Below are 13285 nucleotides of genomic sequence, written 5' to 3'. Positions count from 1 at the left end.
CAGCAAACACATAAAACTCAAACCAAATCTCAAAACAACCCCCCCGCAAAAAAACCCAAACCAAACCAACCAACAACCACTTTTGAAAAAAAAGGGGGGAAAAAAGAAATAACAGTAAATTTGAATTTGTTAAAAAGTCTCACAGTAAAAGAATAAGAACACAGTCTGAAACAGTAAAATTCTTCCATTTTTAAATGCTTGTGATGCTGATATTCAAGCAGGGCATCTTTGTAGGCCATGGCTCACCTTTACAGCAAATTGCCCAAAATGTGTCATTTTACAAGTCCAGAATAAGGAAAAAGAAAAGTTGCCAAAAAATCCTGACTGGAAGTCAAAAGAGAAGCAATGTAGAGAAATGTGCCATGCCATGCCACCAACATCTGGGTCAAATATTAATAAATATGCTATTTAAGAAGGAAAACCAAACTACTTTGTCCTCAAAACTAGCTTGAGGAAATACAGTAATGTTGTAAAGAAAAATCATGAAAAGTATGCTGAACCGTCATCACATGCTGCAGGCTCCAAGGATTCAAAATCATGTGTTCTCCCATGATAAGGAAAACCTGAAGCAGAAAGTGGAGCAGGTAAAAGAGCATGACAGCCAGCCAAATATATTGCTCCACAAGTCTGTGATGGCTCCATCAGCTACTGTAGAACAACAGGTACCTCAAACCAGGAAAGCATTAACCTAATCTTTAACTGACTTGCCAGATTTCACATGGGCAAAAGGAAATCTGCCTGTAAGGGTATTTTTCTTTTGACTACATGAAATGTGAGAATTAGTAAGATAATTGATATCAGAATGTAGAATAAACAAACTGTGAAAATAAAATGTAATAGATAACTCAGCATTGATACTCTTGACCCGTATGTCATGTAAATTTTGACAAAACATAGGAGAATCTCTGCATCCTGCCAGCAATCCATTCTCCTCCATTGCAGATGGATTTTATGAGAGGACAAGTTAATTCCATGAATCTGGGTATGTAAGTAAATCCAGTAATAATGGTGTATTCTATAATCATATCTAAAAATAAAACCATCACTTGATTGCAGCTAAGTTCATATGGGCTTTTGGGGCATTTTTACAGATGTTTCTGGGACTTTTGGATAAGAAACAAATATATATGTAACTAATTTATAGAGCAGAACTAGTTGTTTTCATCTGGGAATTATGGAGGTTTCCACAGGCACCTGTTTAAACCTAATACTCTTTCCTTCATCCTATCTCAAGTTTCTGGATAGATTTAATTATGTTAAATACCAAATGTTATTCTGCTACCAGGTTATTAGTAGACCAGCTCAATTTTCAGTGCTTTCTTTTCTTATAACCTCAAGTCTTTGCTTGTCTGTTACATTGGATTGTTTAATTTCATAGTATGGTTCTTACTCATAGTTCTTTGAGGTCTTTTCTGTAATGTGTACTATTTCTGAATTTTAGTAGTTTTTTCCTAATTCATACAGGAAAGGGATGGACATCCTCAGGACAGGTTATTAGTGCTAGCTTAGTTGTTTCAGAGGTTTATTAGACAAGCTAAAATACTTTAGTAAAGCTACTTAATAGTATTAAAGGCAGGGTATGTAAGCCACCTACTCTGGTACCTGCCTCTTGTCAAGAGAGGTTCAGAATAATGGTTTTCAAATGCTTTCCCATATTTTTACCCATCCTCTAGGTTAAAAACTACTTTGATAGCACTGGAAGAGAAGGAGAGAGGTAGGGAAAAGAGAGAGGTAAGGTAAAGCTCTGTAATTTAAAAAAAAAAATTTATTTCTGTTCATCAGGTGGAAGAAACTGTTCCTTCTTCAATGGATATTTGTTGCATTGGGACTCTTTAAAGTGATGAATTCATGTATCAGATCAAGTTGATTCTAAGTAGATCACATTTTTTTCTGTGTTCATCCATTCAGTCATTCACAAACTGCTGTGGTATCAGACCGTGAGACACTCAACAGCATTGAGCATATATTCAGGATAATGTTAATTTTTTCTATTATACAGGTCTTTATTTTACATAGTGGTAAATGCTAGCATAAAGAAAGGTGGCTGCAAAAAACCCACTTGCGTTGTTTTCACAAGTATTTCAAAAGTAACCAGGCTACAGATTTCTGTTTTGATGGCCATGGGCTTTTGCAAATGCGTTTTTTATAAGCCCCTTTGAAAATACATCACAGGGAGTCTAAATGTAAGATACTTGGAAATTTGAAGTCCAAGTTTAGTTCTAGTTTACATGCTGATAACACACATCATTGGTATGAGCAAGAGTAAACAAGTGCTCTGAAAAAAACACAACCCAACGAAAAACTATAGTGGTTAAAACTGTCAGCTTGGAATAGAAAGTCCCTGCAACTTGAATCTTAATAATGCAAATCATGAATCTCAGATTTTGAAAACTAACTGTATGCAAAACCTTCAGATTTTCAGAACAATTGTTTCCAAGATCATCTTTTCAGTGACAGGTAGTTGAAACCTTAATAATATGATTATGCATCTTGTTTCCTAACTAATATTTATTTTGCATTATTCCTTAATAGAAAGCATCACAGTTAATGAGCAAAATGATATCAAACCTTTCAGCAAATACAATCCAGGGAGTATTTTCAAGTATTTCTGGTTATTTTAAGAAGTCACAGTGCCTCTTAATTGCTTTTGTTTGAAGAGACACAGGTGTTGACAAGCAGTAATTCTAAGAGTAAAGACTTGTGAGCTTTTTAACTTAAAAAAATTGTATTTCATTTTTTTCTTAATGTCAGTACAGAAATAGGAACAGTGTTTAGAAATAAGTTTTTGATTTTTTTTTTTCACAGAAAGAGAGGGCAGCAAAGTAACTCCACTGGAACACATGGTGGTTTGAATAACTTTGTGCTGACATTCTTATTAGTATCCAAGTTCATTTTTATAGAGTCCACAGCACTTGTTGCAAGAGAAACTTGAAAATACTAGCAGTTAAGCTGCCCGAATTTTTCTACAGGTTTTAATAGTAGTAATGTTTATTCAGAGGTCTGTAATTAAAATACATAGAACTTCATCTGTGTTCTCAATTATTTGACTTGGTTTTTACATGTACTGTTAGTCAAAAGTTACTTGTAGATGCTATCTCATGTATTTGACTTGTAAACAGTCCAAGTCTGTAATGGTTAAGAATTAAGAACATGCAGTTCTCATAAAAATAGTAACTTCTCCAAGAATACACAATTTATTAATATTTTTAATCAGAGTAATTTTCTAGCTTAGACAACTATTTTCTTACCTAATGATTGACATATATATGATTTTTTTTCCTGCAGTAACAAGAAGCTGTTAGTATGGCTGGGGTATGGAGAAAACAGAAGTCCAAGAATTACAGATATAAATGGAGGCAGATAGGGTAAGTTTATTGACAGGTTTTTAATTTTAAGTTTCACATGTTAGGTTTAGAAATATAGAGCTCTCTTCACAGCATAATGAATAGAATCAACTTTTTTGTTAATACTTTTATGTGGTCATTTATAATTTTAGGCTTGTATTTCAGTCATTTGGTCTTCATGGCCTTGTAGCAAAGCTGCTGGCAATACAGTGGTATTCTCAAAGTTGGCTACAGGCCTGCTCAGCTGTGGAAGACTTGAAGACTTACGTGGAATGTTGTTTATGTTGAAAATTTAAAATATATCCATTCAATATCTATTTATGCTTTTTTACCATCACGCTGCCATCAGTAAAGTACTAGTGGCTTTGGGACACAACTTTTGCTACAACATGATGAGAATATCCAGGTTTTTGAAAGAAAAAAACTGCTTTTGTTCAGTTTGAGTTGCCTGGTACAGATGAGAACTTACTGAATTGTAGGGAGAAGACAGCTTTTCATCTGACTTACAACAGATAAATTCACTAGGATCCTAGGGGGTTATTAGGTTCTTACTATGGCTGAATCTATCCATGGGAATTTAACTGTGCCCTGCAAAAGAGGCTTGTTTGCCAGCAGCAGTGCCAGTGAACCTTAATGCATATTGCCTTTTCTTCTAAGAAAACAGTATTAAGTTCTGGTAAATTCTGGTGGAGAACAGGAATACAGTATAAATAAAAAGATACACAGTAACTTTAGATTATTTAATATGACTCTTCAAAATTAACCCGTAGCTGCTAGAACTTGAGACTTACTTTGCATAGTGAGACATCCTCAGGTTAACTGCTAAAATGACAGAACAATAAACAGAAATGCAAAAGCCCAGATTTGTACTAAGACTGTGGACAGATGCAAGAACATGAGTCACACTTCCAAGCAGCTTAACTTCTTTGGGACACATGCAGTATTAAAACCGCATAAAAAATGATGCATAGCTAACTTCTGGCAAATATGACAGCATGTCAAGTGAGAAAAATGTCTTTTGAGAGAGAAACATTTATTTACATAAGCAACTAATTTGTGCGGTTTCACATTTCAACTTGGAAGTGGAGGATTTCTCCTTACTAAAATGATTTGCATCATATGAAAAGACAAATAGATGTTTAAATAAGATCACAGACAGACCGCAGGCCTGAATTCAGAAAGGCAAGTGGACTGCAGCAATATGAGCTGATAATACAGTACAGGGTAAGATTACAGAAGGGACCTTCTTTTTAAGAAAGACTTTGAAAGAGAGAGGTAAGCACTCAGCCATTCTTTATACACAGTTTTCCTTACAATCAGAGTGAGGCACGCTGCATTTTGTGATGCTAAGAGGAAGTTAATGAATTATGGCCACTTCATGGCATTTCAAGTATATTTGGTCTAATTGTATTTTAACGATACAAAAGCAGCAAATACAAATCACATTTTCCTTCTCTGAAACACTAGAGAGGTATCATTGGTATTTATTTAGAATTCCCAGTCTGTATCATCTTGATTTGTAGCAATACGTCCAAGTTCAGTCCCAACTGCTGTTGAGGGTAGCGCCAAGAACTCTGATCTGTTATTTTGAATAGGAGGTGGTAATAGGGACAGTAGTGAATTCTGTGTTTGTTCCTTTATCTAGAAAGAAAAAAAGTTAAAATAAAGCTGCACATTAAAGTCTCCATAACTTTGCAACTGACTTCATTAAAAGTATGTGAAATCAGAGCCATGTTCTTGCATGTTACAATACTGAAAGTAACAGGATGAGAGGTTTTGCTTTCCCCACTCTGTTAGTCTTTCAAGACTAATTAAATCAGCTGTGCAGTTCTGCTTTAAATTAAGAATATTAACCATTTTTAAAATTAGTTAGGCTAAGTTAAATCAACTTCATCAATGGGGAAATGGATTAATCTTATGCTTCCTATACTCTATCAATCCCATTTTGTTAAAAAAGTCTGAAGCAGGTATGCTCTTACAGGATGCTCTTTGGCTCCAGGTAACTTCATTATTTTGTAATCCAGCTCTTTTTGTGGCTTATTTAGGTTACAGCTGTGTCATTTAACAAAATATGGTAAACTCACCTGTTTGAAGAACGTATGCGAAAGCAAACTGCTTGCTGATGGCCTGAATCATAAAATGAACAATATAATTATGTTTTGGAAAGTAAAATACTGCATTTGGATAATAGGCCAGACTGACAAATAAATTTAAGGCCTGTGGTTTTCCCTCCACAGGACAAATATGAAGAATGAGAAAAGCAGCACACAATTCCTACATTCTATGCCTCAATTTATAGTGAAAGCACTAATGAAGAAATCTATTTTTAAAGGCTTTAACAAGGAATTTAATGCCTCATTCAAAAGAGACATAGAACTGAAAACATATATTTCAGATTTCTGGTTTGTTTTTTTTTTTCTTGGACAAAATACATGTTTGAAAGTTAACTTTACTTGTTACAAAGCACATTCATATTGCAAGAAATTCAGGGGTCAAATGACTTTTAAAAATTTGATTCCTTTATCAGACAAGATAATTCTTAAATTACAAATAAAAGTGTATTGTTTTGCATAGTACATCTGGTCTGAAATTCTGACTTCAACAGCATTCAGCTGATTACTGTGTCCTAAACTGTGGGCTATACTTGATCTTAGATTGAAGTGACAAAGAAATTAGTTTTCACCAGAATGTTACCTTTTCTCAGGGTCCTGTTGCAAGCAAAGTTCTACCAAGTTGTGGAAAGCAGGTGAAAATGTTTTGGAAAAGGGCATTTGTAGCCTTTCACTGGTCATTGTGCGTGTCATGCTCTCACCAATTCCGGAATCAACACCTGATCGGGAATTCTTCATCCGGGACTCCCCCCGGGGAAAGGTACTTAAATCCCAAGGATAGTAGGTGGGACCTTTCAGCTTTTGTAGCAGCATCTAGTGGAAAGGAATAGCAGTATGAGAGTTCAACAGCTATCCAGACCTATTCAGGGTAAGCTGTGAAACTCCAGGGACAGAAGGATTATTTGTTCTAGAAAGAAGCATGCATATTTGAAGCAACAAAAAGCAGCCACTATTTCAGCAGTAATAGTACTGGTTTCTCTGAGTAAAACAAACAAAAAAAAAAGCTCAGCATGTTTTTAACTAGAGATAAAGTTTAGCATTGTACCTGAGTACGAGGCATATCTTGAAATGGAACGTGTCCATTGGCTAATTCACATGCTGTAATTCCCACACTGTAAATGTCAGACTTCATGTTATAGCCAGACAAATCCTGTGAGAGAAAGAAAACACAGCTGATCACTGATGCCATTGAGCAGTGCCAACAAGAGTACAAGTGCCTCCTTCAACACGAGACTCTAATATCCCATAACCTACACAGTATTGAAGCAATTAAATTGTGAAACCTCAGGCTTTTTCAGAAATCTGATGGCTTTACTGAACACAAGTTTCAGGATCTGCTATAGTTTCCAGGAGGTTTGGGTAAAAAGACTTAGTACAGCATCACCTTACCAACAACTTTAGAACTGGTTCCCTCTAGAACAATTAAAAATTCAGTACATACATGTACCTTTAAAAGTTGCAGTTCAACATCTTTCATTGTACTTCTACAAGCACACTTAAGTCGGAAATTGAGTACTGTCACTAACTTTGAATAGGAAAAGTTATGTGTAATTTATACTAACCTGTCTCAGCAGTTCAGGACTCAGCCAAGGAAGCACCGATGTACTAAACTGGGGGAAATCATATACCACCTTTGACTTCTGTCCATTGTTAACTAAACTGTAAAGGTTGTTTAGGCCAGAGAGAGAAACCAGCCCATCCTCTGAAATCAGAATGTGGCTAGCTTTAATATTCCTGTAACATAAAGTGGTTAAATTTTAGTTACAAGAATTACTCAAAGCACTATTAGAACAGAAAGGCTTTCATATTTCATTGACTTATAGTGAGACGCCAGTGTGGAGTTCATCTCTCTATTGAGAGAGATGATTAGGGAAAAAGTGCCAGAAATTGGAGAAAGGGCCTTGTTCCCTGCAAGGGGTGTAAACTAAGGAAGCCCTTTCTATAACTCTGGTTTTCTTCTGCTTCAAAGAGACAAAGCCAGGCAGGTGGATAATCCCTGTAACAACTGGTTTGAAGAAATGTATAAATACATTTCCTGCTGAGATTTTACAAACTTGGTTCTGCTGTATTGAAAAAATTGTTACTTGGGTACCATCTGACATAAGAAGGTATATAGGAAAAGGAGGGAGACAATACTTAAGGTAAGATGCTATCATTTGGTTCTTACCTACTGACATTCTCCTACCTGTGAATATATCCATTCTGGTGCATGTAATTTAATCCTCTGATTGCACCAAACAGAATGTTCCCTATCAAAGCTTCACTCATTCCTTCAGGAAAGTAAGTCTTCAGCAGGTGTCTAGCTGAACCTGGAAGTGAAAAAAACCTAGCTAGGCCTAACAAGTCTTGTTAAATTCTTGTCTATGCTTCCTTCATGGTATACACTCATCAAGAGCAGCAGTCTCATCGTTATATTGACTCTGGTGCATCAAGGACAGTTATTACATGGACGTAACTGATGCCCCATGTCATGCTTCTGTTAACTGGAAGTCTATGCCCAACCTGTATTCAATGTAGATATACATCTCCCAGTTACCATTCCTAGCACCATGGTGGGTGATAGGACTAAGTGGAATTTAATGCAGTTCAAATACCAGTTTTCACTGGGGAGGAAGTCTTCTCTAAACAAATGGTTCGGGAGAGTTTGTTTTTACTTCGAGACAGGAGATGATTAAAGAGAAACCTCTCATGGACCATGTGGTCCAACTTGTATCAGCCCTTTTTCCTATTCCAAAATTGCAGTTAACAGTTCTTACCATAGGCCATGAATGGGGAGATGACCCAAAGCCAGCTTCCAGCTGTAAACACTGTCCAAAATGTCATTATGTTGGGATGCTGGAAAAAGTGTGATAAAACCACCTCATTCTATGGAATTAAATGAAAGTGGATGTGTTAATCACAAGACAGCAGTCCTACTAAGAGCATTAACTACATCAGTAATCAGTAAATAGAACTGTTTCCTTGCATTTATACAAGACTGCAGGTGATGCGCATAGCCTGCAACAGAAATGTAAATAGCTTGCCCATAATTGCACTTGTCTGAAGTAAATCTAGTTTGTTCATAGTCCAAACTTTTGGTGTTAAATAAGAGTACAAAACATGCTTCAAATAAGTTGTACAATTACAGAAGTATTTCTAAAGCAGTTGTCAGCTGCTGTCTTCGGAAAGCAACTCTCAAATTTACATATGCATCATGTTTATTATATTCTACTTCTTTGGAGGGAAAAACTTGACTGAAATGACCCACTGCAAACAAAAGCTACCTCTGGTCAGTAATCCCATATGTATTCCTCACTATCTTCATCAGGCTCTGTGCAGAAACACTGTTCCTTTACCTGTAAGGCTTTCAAGTGCTCTTCAGAGCAGTTTTCTAGGTCTGTGATCCTTACAGCAACTTGCATGTCTGTAGGTGTATGCCGTGCAAGGTAAACTGAAGTTAAGTTGTTGAACCTCCTTCCTGAAACCAGAAATGGCTACCTTAACATTGGAAAGCATAATAATCCACCACATGGTTTCCTTCATACATAGAGATCACTTTCCAGTTTTAAAGTTGCAATTGATAGCAGCGTGTCCTTTTCTTTCAGAATGTCAAGAACTTAAGTAGTTGCAGCAAAATATATGCAGCAAATTAGTTGAAGCATGGGTCTGCTATTTTAAGAACAAGTAAAAGTATTTAAACATACGTCAGTATCAATTATACATCTAAATGAACAACACTTAGTATGCATATTCACATGAACATATGCATGCATAGTAGGATCTAAGGCAGCCATCCTTAGAACAATCAGCTGGGGTAGCCAAGTTACAAGACATGATGTTACTTAAGGCTGTATTTACTGTCACATACCACAGATTTTGAAAATTGACATGTACATGCACAAACATCAAGAGACAACTTCAGGTAATTGTTAATTTGTCTTAGATCTTGAAATAAGAGGTTACTAAAATATGAGCAATGTTCTGCACTTTTCTCAACTAAGGAGACACAAGAATAGTCCTTCATTTTACAAACCTAATATTTATTGCAGTTAGCAATAAACTATTGATAGCAGGAAGAAGAAATATTTTGAGTTCCATTTATGTTACCTATTTCCAGCTGGAGTTCATAATGAGAGACATTAGAAGAGCAAAATACCATTTCATTTTTTCCTGTAGACGGGGGAATCCAGGCTAGATCAGAATCAGCCTAACAGAGAGAAGAAACAGTTCTCAAAACAACTATGTAATTTTTAATCATTTATATTTTTTAAATTAATGCAAAAATATTATTAATGCTAAAGTTCAGTACTCAAATAAGAACATTCAAGCTGGTACTTTCACCATTACTAAGACTTAGTTTTATGAGTTACAGGTTTTGTGTGTGTTTGTTTTCAAACTGGCACAAGAGTAACACTTAGATACCTATAGTCTTCTTCCAAAGTGGAAGCCCCAAAGTATTCTGTTTATTTTTGTTGTCAACATTTTAAAAAGTACTCCCTAATGAGGTTATTTTTAATATGTATCAGCTTTGTATTTGGGTATTATTTGGGAGTTAAACTTTCTGTTTTCTTCTTACCAGGCATTCATGGATGCTGCTCTGAGACAGCTCTTCTGGTCTGATTGATTCAACTGGTGTACGCAGAATACAGGAGCAGTCCTTGAGAACAGAAACAAGTGAATGTTGGTGGAATTGCTGCAATTTATTAAATATGGCAGTGCAAAAATGTAAAAAAGTAGGCCTTATAAGCAGCAGCTCAGAAAATCTTCTGCTACAAGTCAATCAATCAAGGGGTTAAGAAACAGCATAAAGCACATACATGGCAGACCTAGAGAGGAGAGACACTAAAGTCTCCTTCACCAAAAGCTAACACAACAAAGTTCAAACATCTCAGCACTGTGGAAATCCCCTCAAGCAAGACATTTCACCAGGGCTTTTCATATTAAGGTATGGCTGGGTAACAAGGGCCAAAATTTTTAAAGACAAACTTACCAAACAAGACATGGAACCACTTTAGATCAGGGGAAAAGTCACGCACACCCATTTATCCTAGAAAAAAATAAAGTAGCAAAGTAAGATGATACATAAACCTGTGATAAACTTAAATCTCCTTAATCACAACTGTAAGGCATTCCTGTCAGCTAACACACACAAAACCCCAGAACTCCAGCTCACGGAAAGTCTGCTTCTATTTAAGTAGCATATCAATTTCAAACTCCACACTGAGGACTACATGTCCACTCAAGTGTTCCTTTTTAATTTATGGGTTTAGAAATTTTACTGCCACTTCTGAACAAACAATTTAATTGCAAGTTAACTGCACAAGTGCAAAAAGTAAAAAAGAACGGACTCATGAATCCTTGGCAGTTTGTAGGAAAAGAAATAATTGTCTGTTGTTTTAAAGGAGCACAGCTGTGCTAGTCAGATCTTGGCTTGGCTGTGTGCAGCTGAACTAGCTCACAAAAAAAAGCAAGGCAGAAGGAATTGCACTTTACATTTCACAAGTGAGAGAGGAAGTACTACTGTAAGGGATTTCAGTTAAAAAAAAAAAAAAAAGAAAAGCAACTCCAATAATTTTCACTTTACTTAGGCTACAGAATCAGCAAACTCCCTCACAGATCAGAGTAGCCTCTCTGAAAGTCCTCTAGCAGACTTACTTTATGTCTGATGCTTTGAAAGCTTAGGCAGTGAGAGAGATGTCTAGTGTATCAAAGCTTCTGTAAATATAGAATGGGACTAACTGTTCTACTTCAGCTATAAACACATCTTCAACAGGAGAATCACTGAGGTTGGAAAAGACCTCAAAGATCACAGAGTCCAACCTAACACTGCCAGACCCACCATTAAACCATGTCTGTAAGCATCACATCTACATGTTTTTTGAACACTACCAGGGACAGTGACTCCACCACTTCTCTGGGCAGCCTGTTCCAATGCTTGACAACCCTTTCAGGGAAGATTTCCCTAGGATCCAATCTAAACCTCCCTTGGTGCAACTTGAGGCCAGTTACTGTCATCCTGTCACCTGTTATGTGGGAGAAGAGGCCAACTCCCACCTCACTGTAACCTCCTTTCAGATAATTGTAGAGTAAGAAGGTCCCCCCTGAGCCTCCTCTTCTCCAGGCTAAACTCCTTCAACCACTCCTTGTAATACTTGTGCTCCAGACCTCTAACCAGCTCTGTTGCCCTTCTCTGAACACCCTCCAGCGCCTCAATGTCTTTCTTCTTGAGAGGGGCTCAAAACTGAACACAGTACCTGAGATGCAAACTGGCCTCACCAGCGAGTACAGAGGGACAATTACTTCCCTGGTCCTACTCGCCACACTATTGCTGATACAAACCAGGATGCCACTGGCCTTGACCACCTGGCCACACTGCTGGCTCATGTTCAGCCAGCTGTCAAACAGCAACCCCAGGTCCTTTTCTGATAGGCAGCTTTCCAGCCACCATGAGGAATCCTACTTGGTGGCTGATAAAAAGTCAGCTAAGGGAGATAGTTCCATGTTAATATGTAATTTTTGTATGAAAGTTAACTTATAAAAGCTGAAGTACTATACCAGAAACTAATAATTTTGTTTATTAAGGAGCTAAGCTTATATATCCTGCATTTAAATTATGTATGCTAGTTAATCGAGAGAACACTCTTGAAAAGCTAACAAGCCCCCACCACCCCATTAACTGCCAAATATCCAAGCCATTCCTAATCTGTTACATTTTTACCCTGAAGATATACTTGGAGTAAAGAAATACTGTAATTCCTTATTATAGATACCAAATGGAAAGAAAAGTCGATCCCTAGCAGGTAGTAGGCACCTTCAGAGGATCAGCGCTTGACTTAAACAACTTCCCTCAGGAAGTCTGTAGCAGAGTAGAAAAAAAAAAAGAAAGCAAGTACTTCAAGATACGGCCCAGCACTGTAATGGCTACAGCATCCTTCTCCTACTTGGAAAGAAGTTGCCTCATTCTCCTACACAAGACTATTTATTCTGCTGCTTGCAATATAAAACCACAAAAGCTAAGCTGAAGAATAAAAATCTTAATGACTATGATATACCAAAGTCAAATTATTGTAGACTTAGTTCAAAGGTGTATAGCCAGCCAACAGAAACATCCGTGATGCACATTTATTCAAATAACATTACAATTTTAAGATTTTTATTTTTTTTTCCTTATGTAGTTTGACATTGTTTCCATTTTTCAACACGGATTTGGATCATGTCCCCACACAAACCTTTTCGCTGTCTCCACATTTTTCCTTCTGCAACGCAGGCTTTTTTTTTTTTTTGTACTGTGGAGAGTGACAAGTGTTGTACAGGTAAAATGATGCATTCATCGCATCTTGGCCGAAGCTTCAGCTAGCGAACAGTGCAGGGCAGTAAAAAGACACAGAAACCTGTGCCTGTGAGCTGGGAGAGTGTGGAGGCTCCGGAGCCGAAGCCCTGGTACCGGGAACGCGCATTACTGGGTTCTGCTGACGCTGAGCTGCAGCTCCTACTTCAGCGTTCGCAGTGACTGAGGCAGCTCTCGGTCGTGTATCTCGAGTGCAATGATCCGTCCGTGACAAAGCACCGGAACGTGCGGAAGGACGCCCCGCAGGCTCCCCCGCAGTTCCTCACTCGCTCCGTTAAGTTCGTACCTCGCCTTCCTCGCTGGGCCCCCGCCTCCCTCCGGCCTCCCGCAGCGGCCGGGACAGGGCTCCGCTCCCCGCAGCCGCCTCCCGAGCTCGGTGTGCGCAGCTCCCTCTCCCCGGCCCGCCCGGCTTCCCCCGCAGCGGGGCAGAGGGCGCGGCCGGCGCGGAACCCCGGCGCAGCGGGGAAGCCTTTCAGGGCGGCAGCGCCCACTCCTGCCCGCCG

At 38.0% G+C, this 13285-nt stretch overlaps 1 protein-coding gene across 3 annotated transcripts; it reads right to left on the bottom strand.

Moving 5' to 3' along the window:
* Positions 1-3188: 3188 nt before the first annotated feature.
* On the bottom strand, positions 3189-13204 carry STRADB (STE20 related adaptor beta). 3 transcript variants are annotated; one of them, XM_082284865.1, is made up of 12 exons: positions 13069-13204; positions 10425-10481; positions 10011-10091; positions 9542-9641; positions 8791-8912; positions 8212-8320; positions 7641-7764; positions 7018-7189; positions 6501-6605; positions 6039-6268; positions 5429-5471; positions 3189-4985 (listed from the first exon to the last, which is right to left on the bottom strand). In XM_082284865.1, exons 2-12 carry the CDS (start codon positions 10434-10436, stop codon positions 4833-4835), a joined length of 1251 nt encoding a protein of 416 aa, XP_082140991.1. In that variant the 5' UTR covers positions 10437-10481; positions 13069-13204; the 3' UTR covers positions 3189-4832. The 3 variants fall into 3 exon arrangements, with proteins under 3 accessions (XP_082140991.1, XP_082140993.1, XP_082140992.1); XM_082284867.1 differs by having other exon boundaries at positions 8212-8290; XM_082284866.1 differs by lacking the exon at positions 13069-13204 and adding an exon at positions 12664-12795.
* Positions 13205-13285: the final 81 nt, after the last annotated feature.

Source organism: Coloeus monedula (assembly GCF_965178545.1).
Source record: "Coloeus monedula genome assembly, chromosome: 7".
In the NCBI taxonomy this organism is placed as follows: domain Eukaryota; kingdom Metazoa; phylum Chordata; class Aves; order Passeriformes; family Corvidae; genus Coloeus; species Coloeus monedula.
Note: the sequence above shows the minus strand (reverse complement) of the source record. Positions and strands in the feature narration are given on the sequence as shown.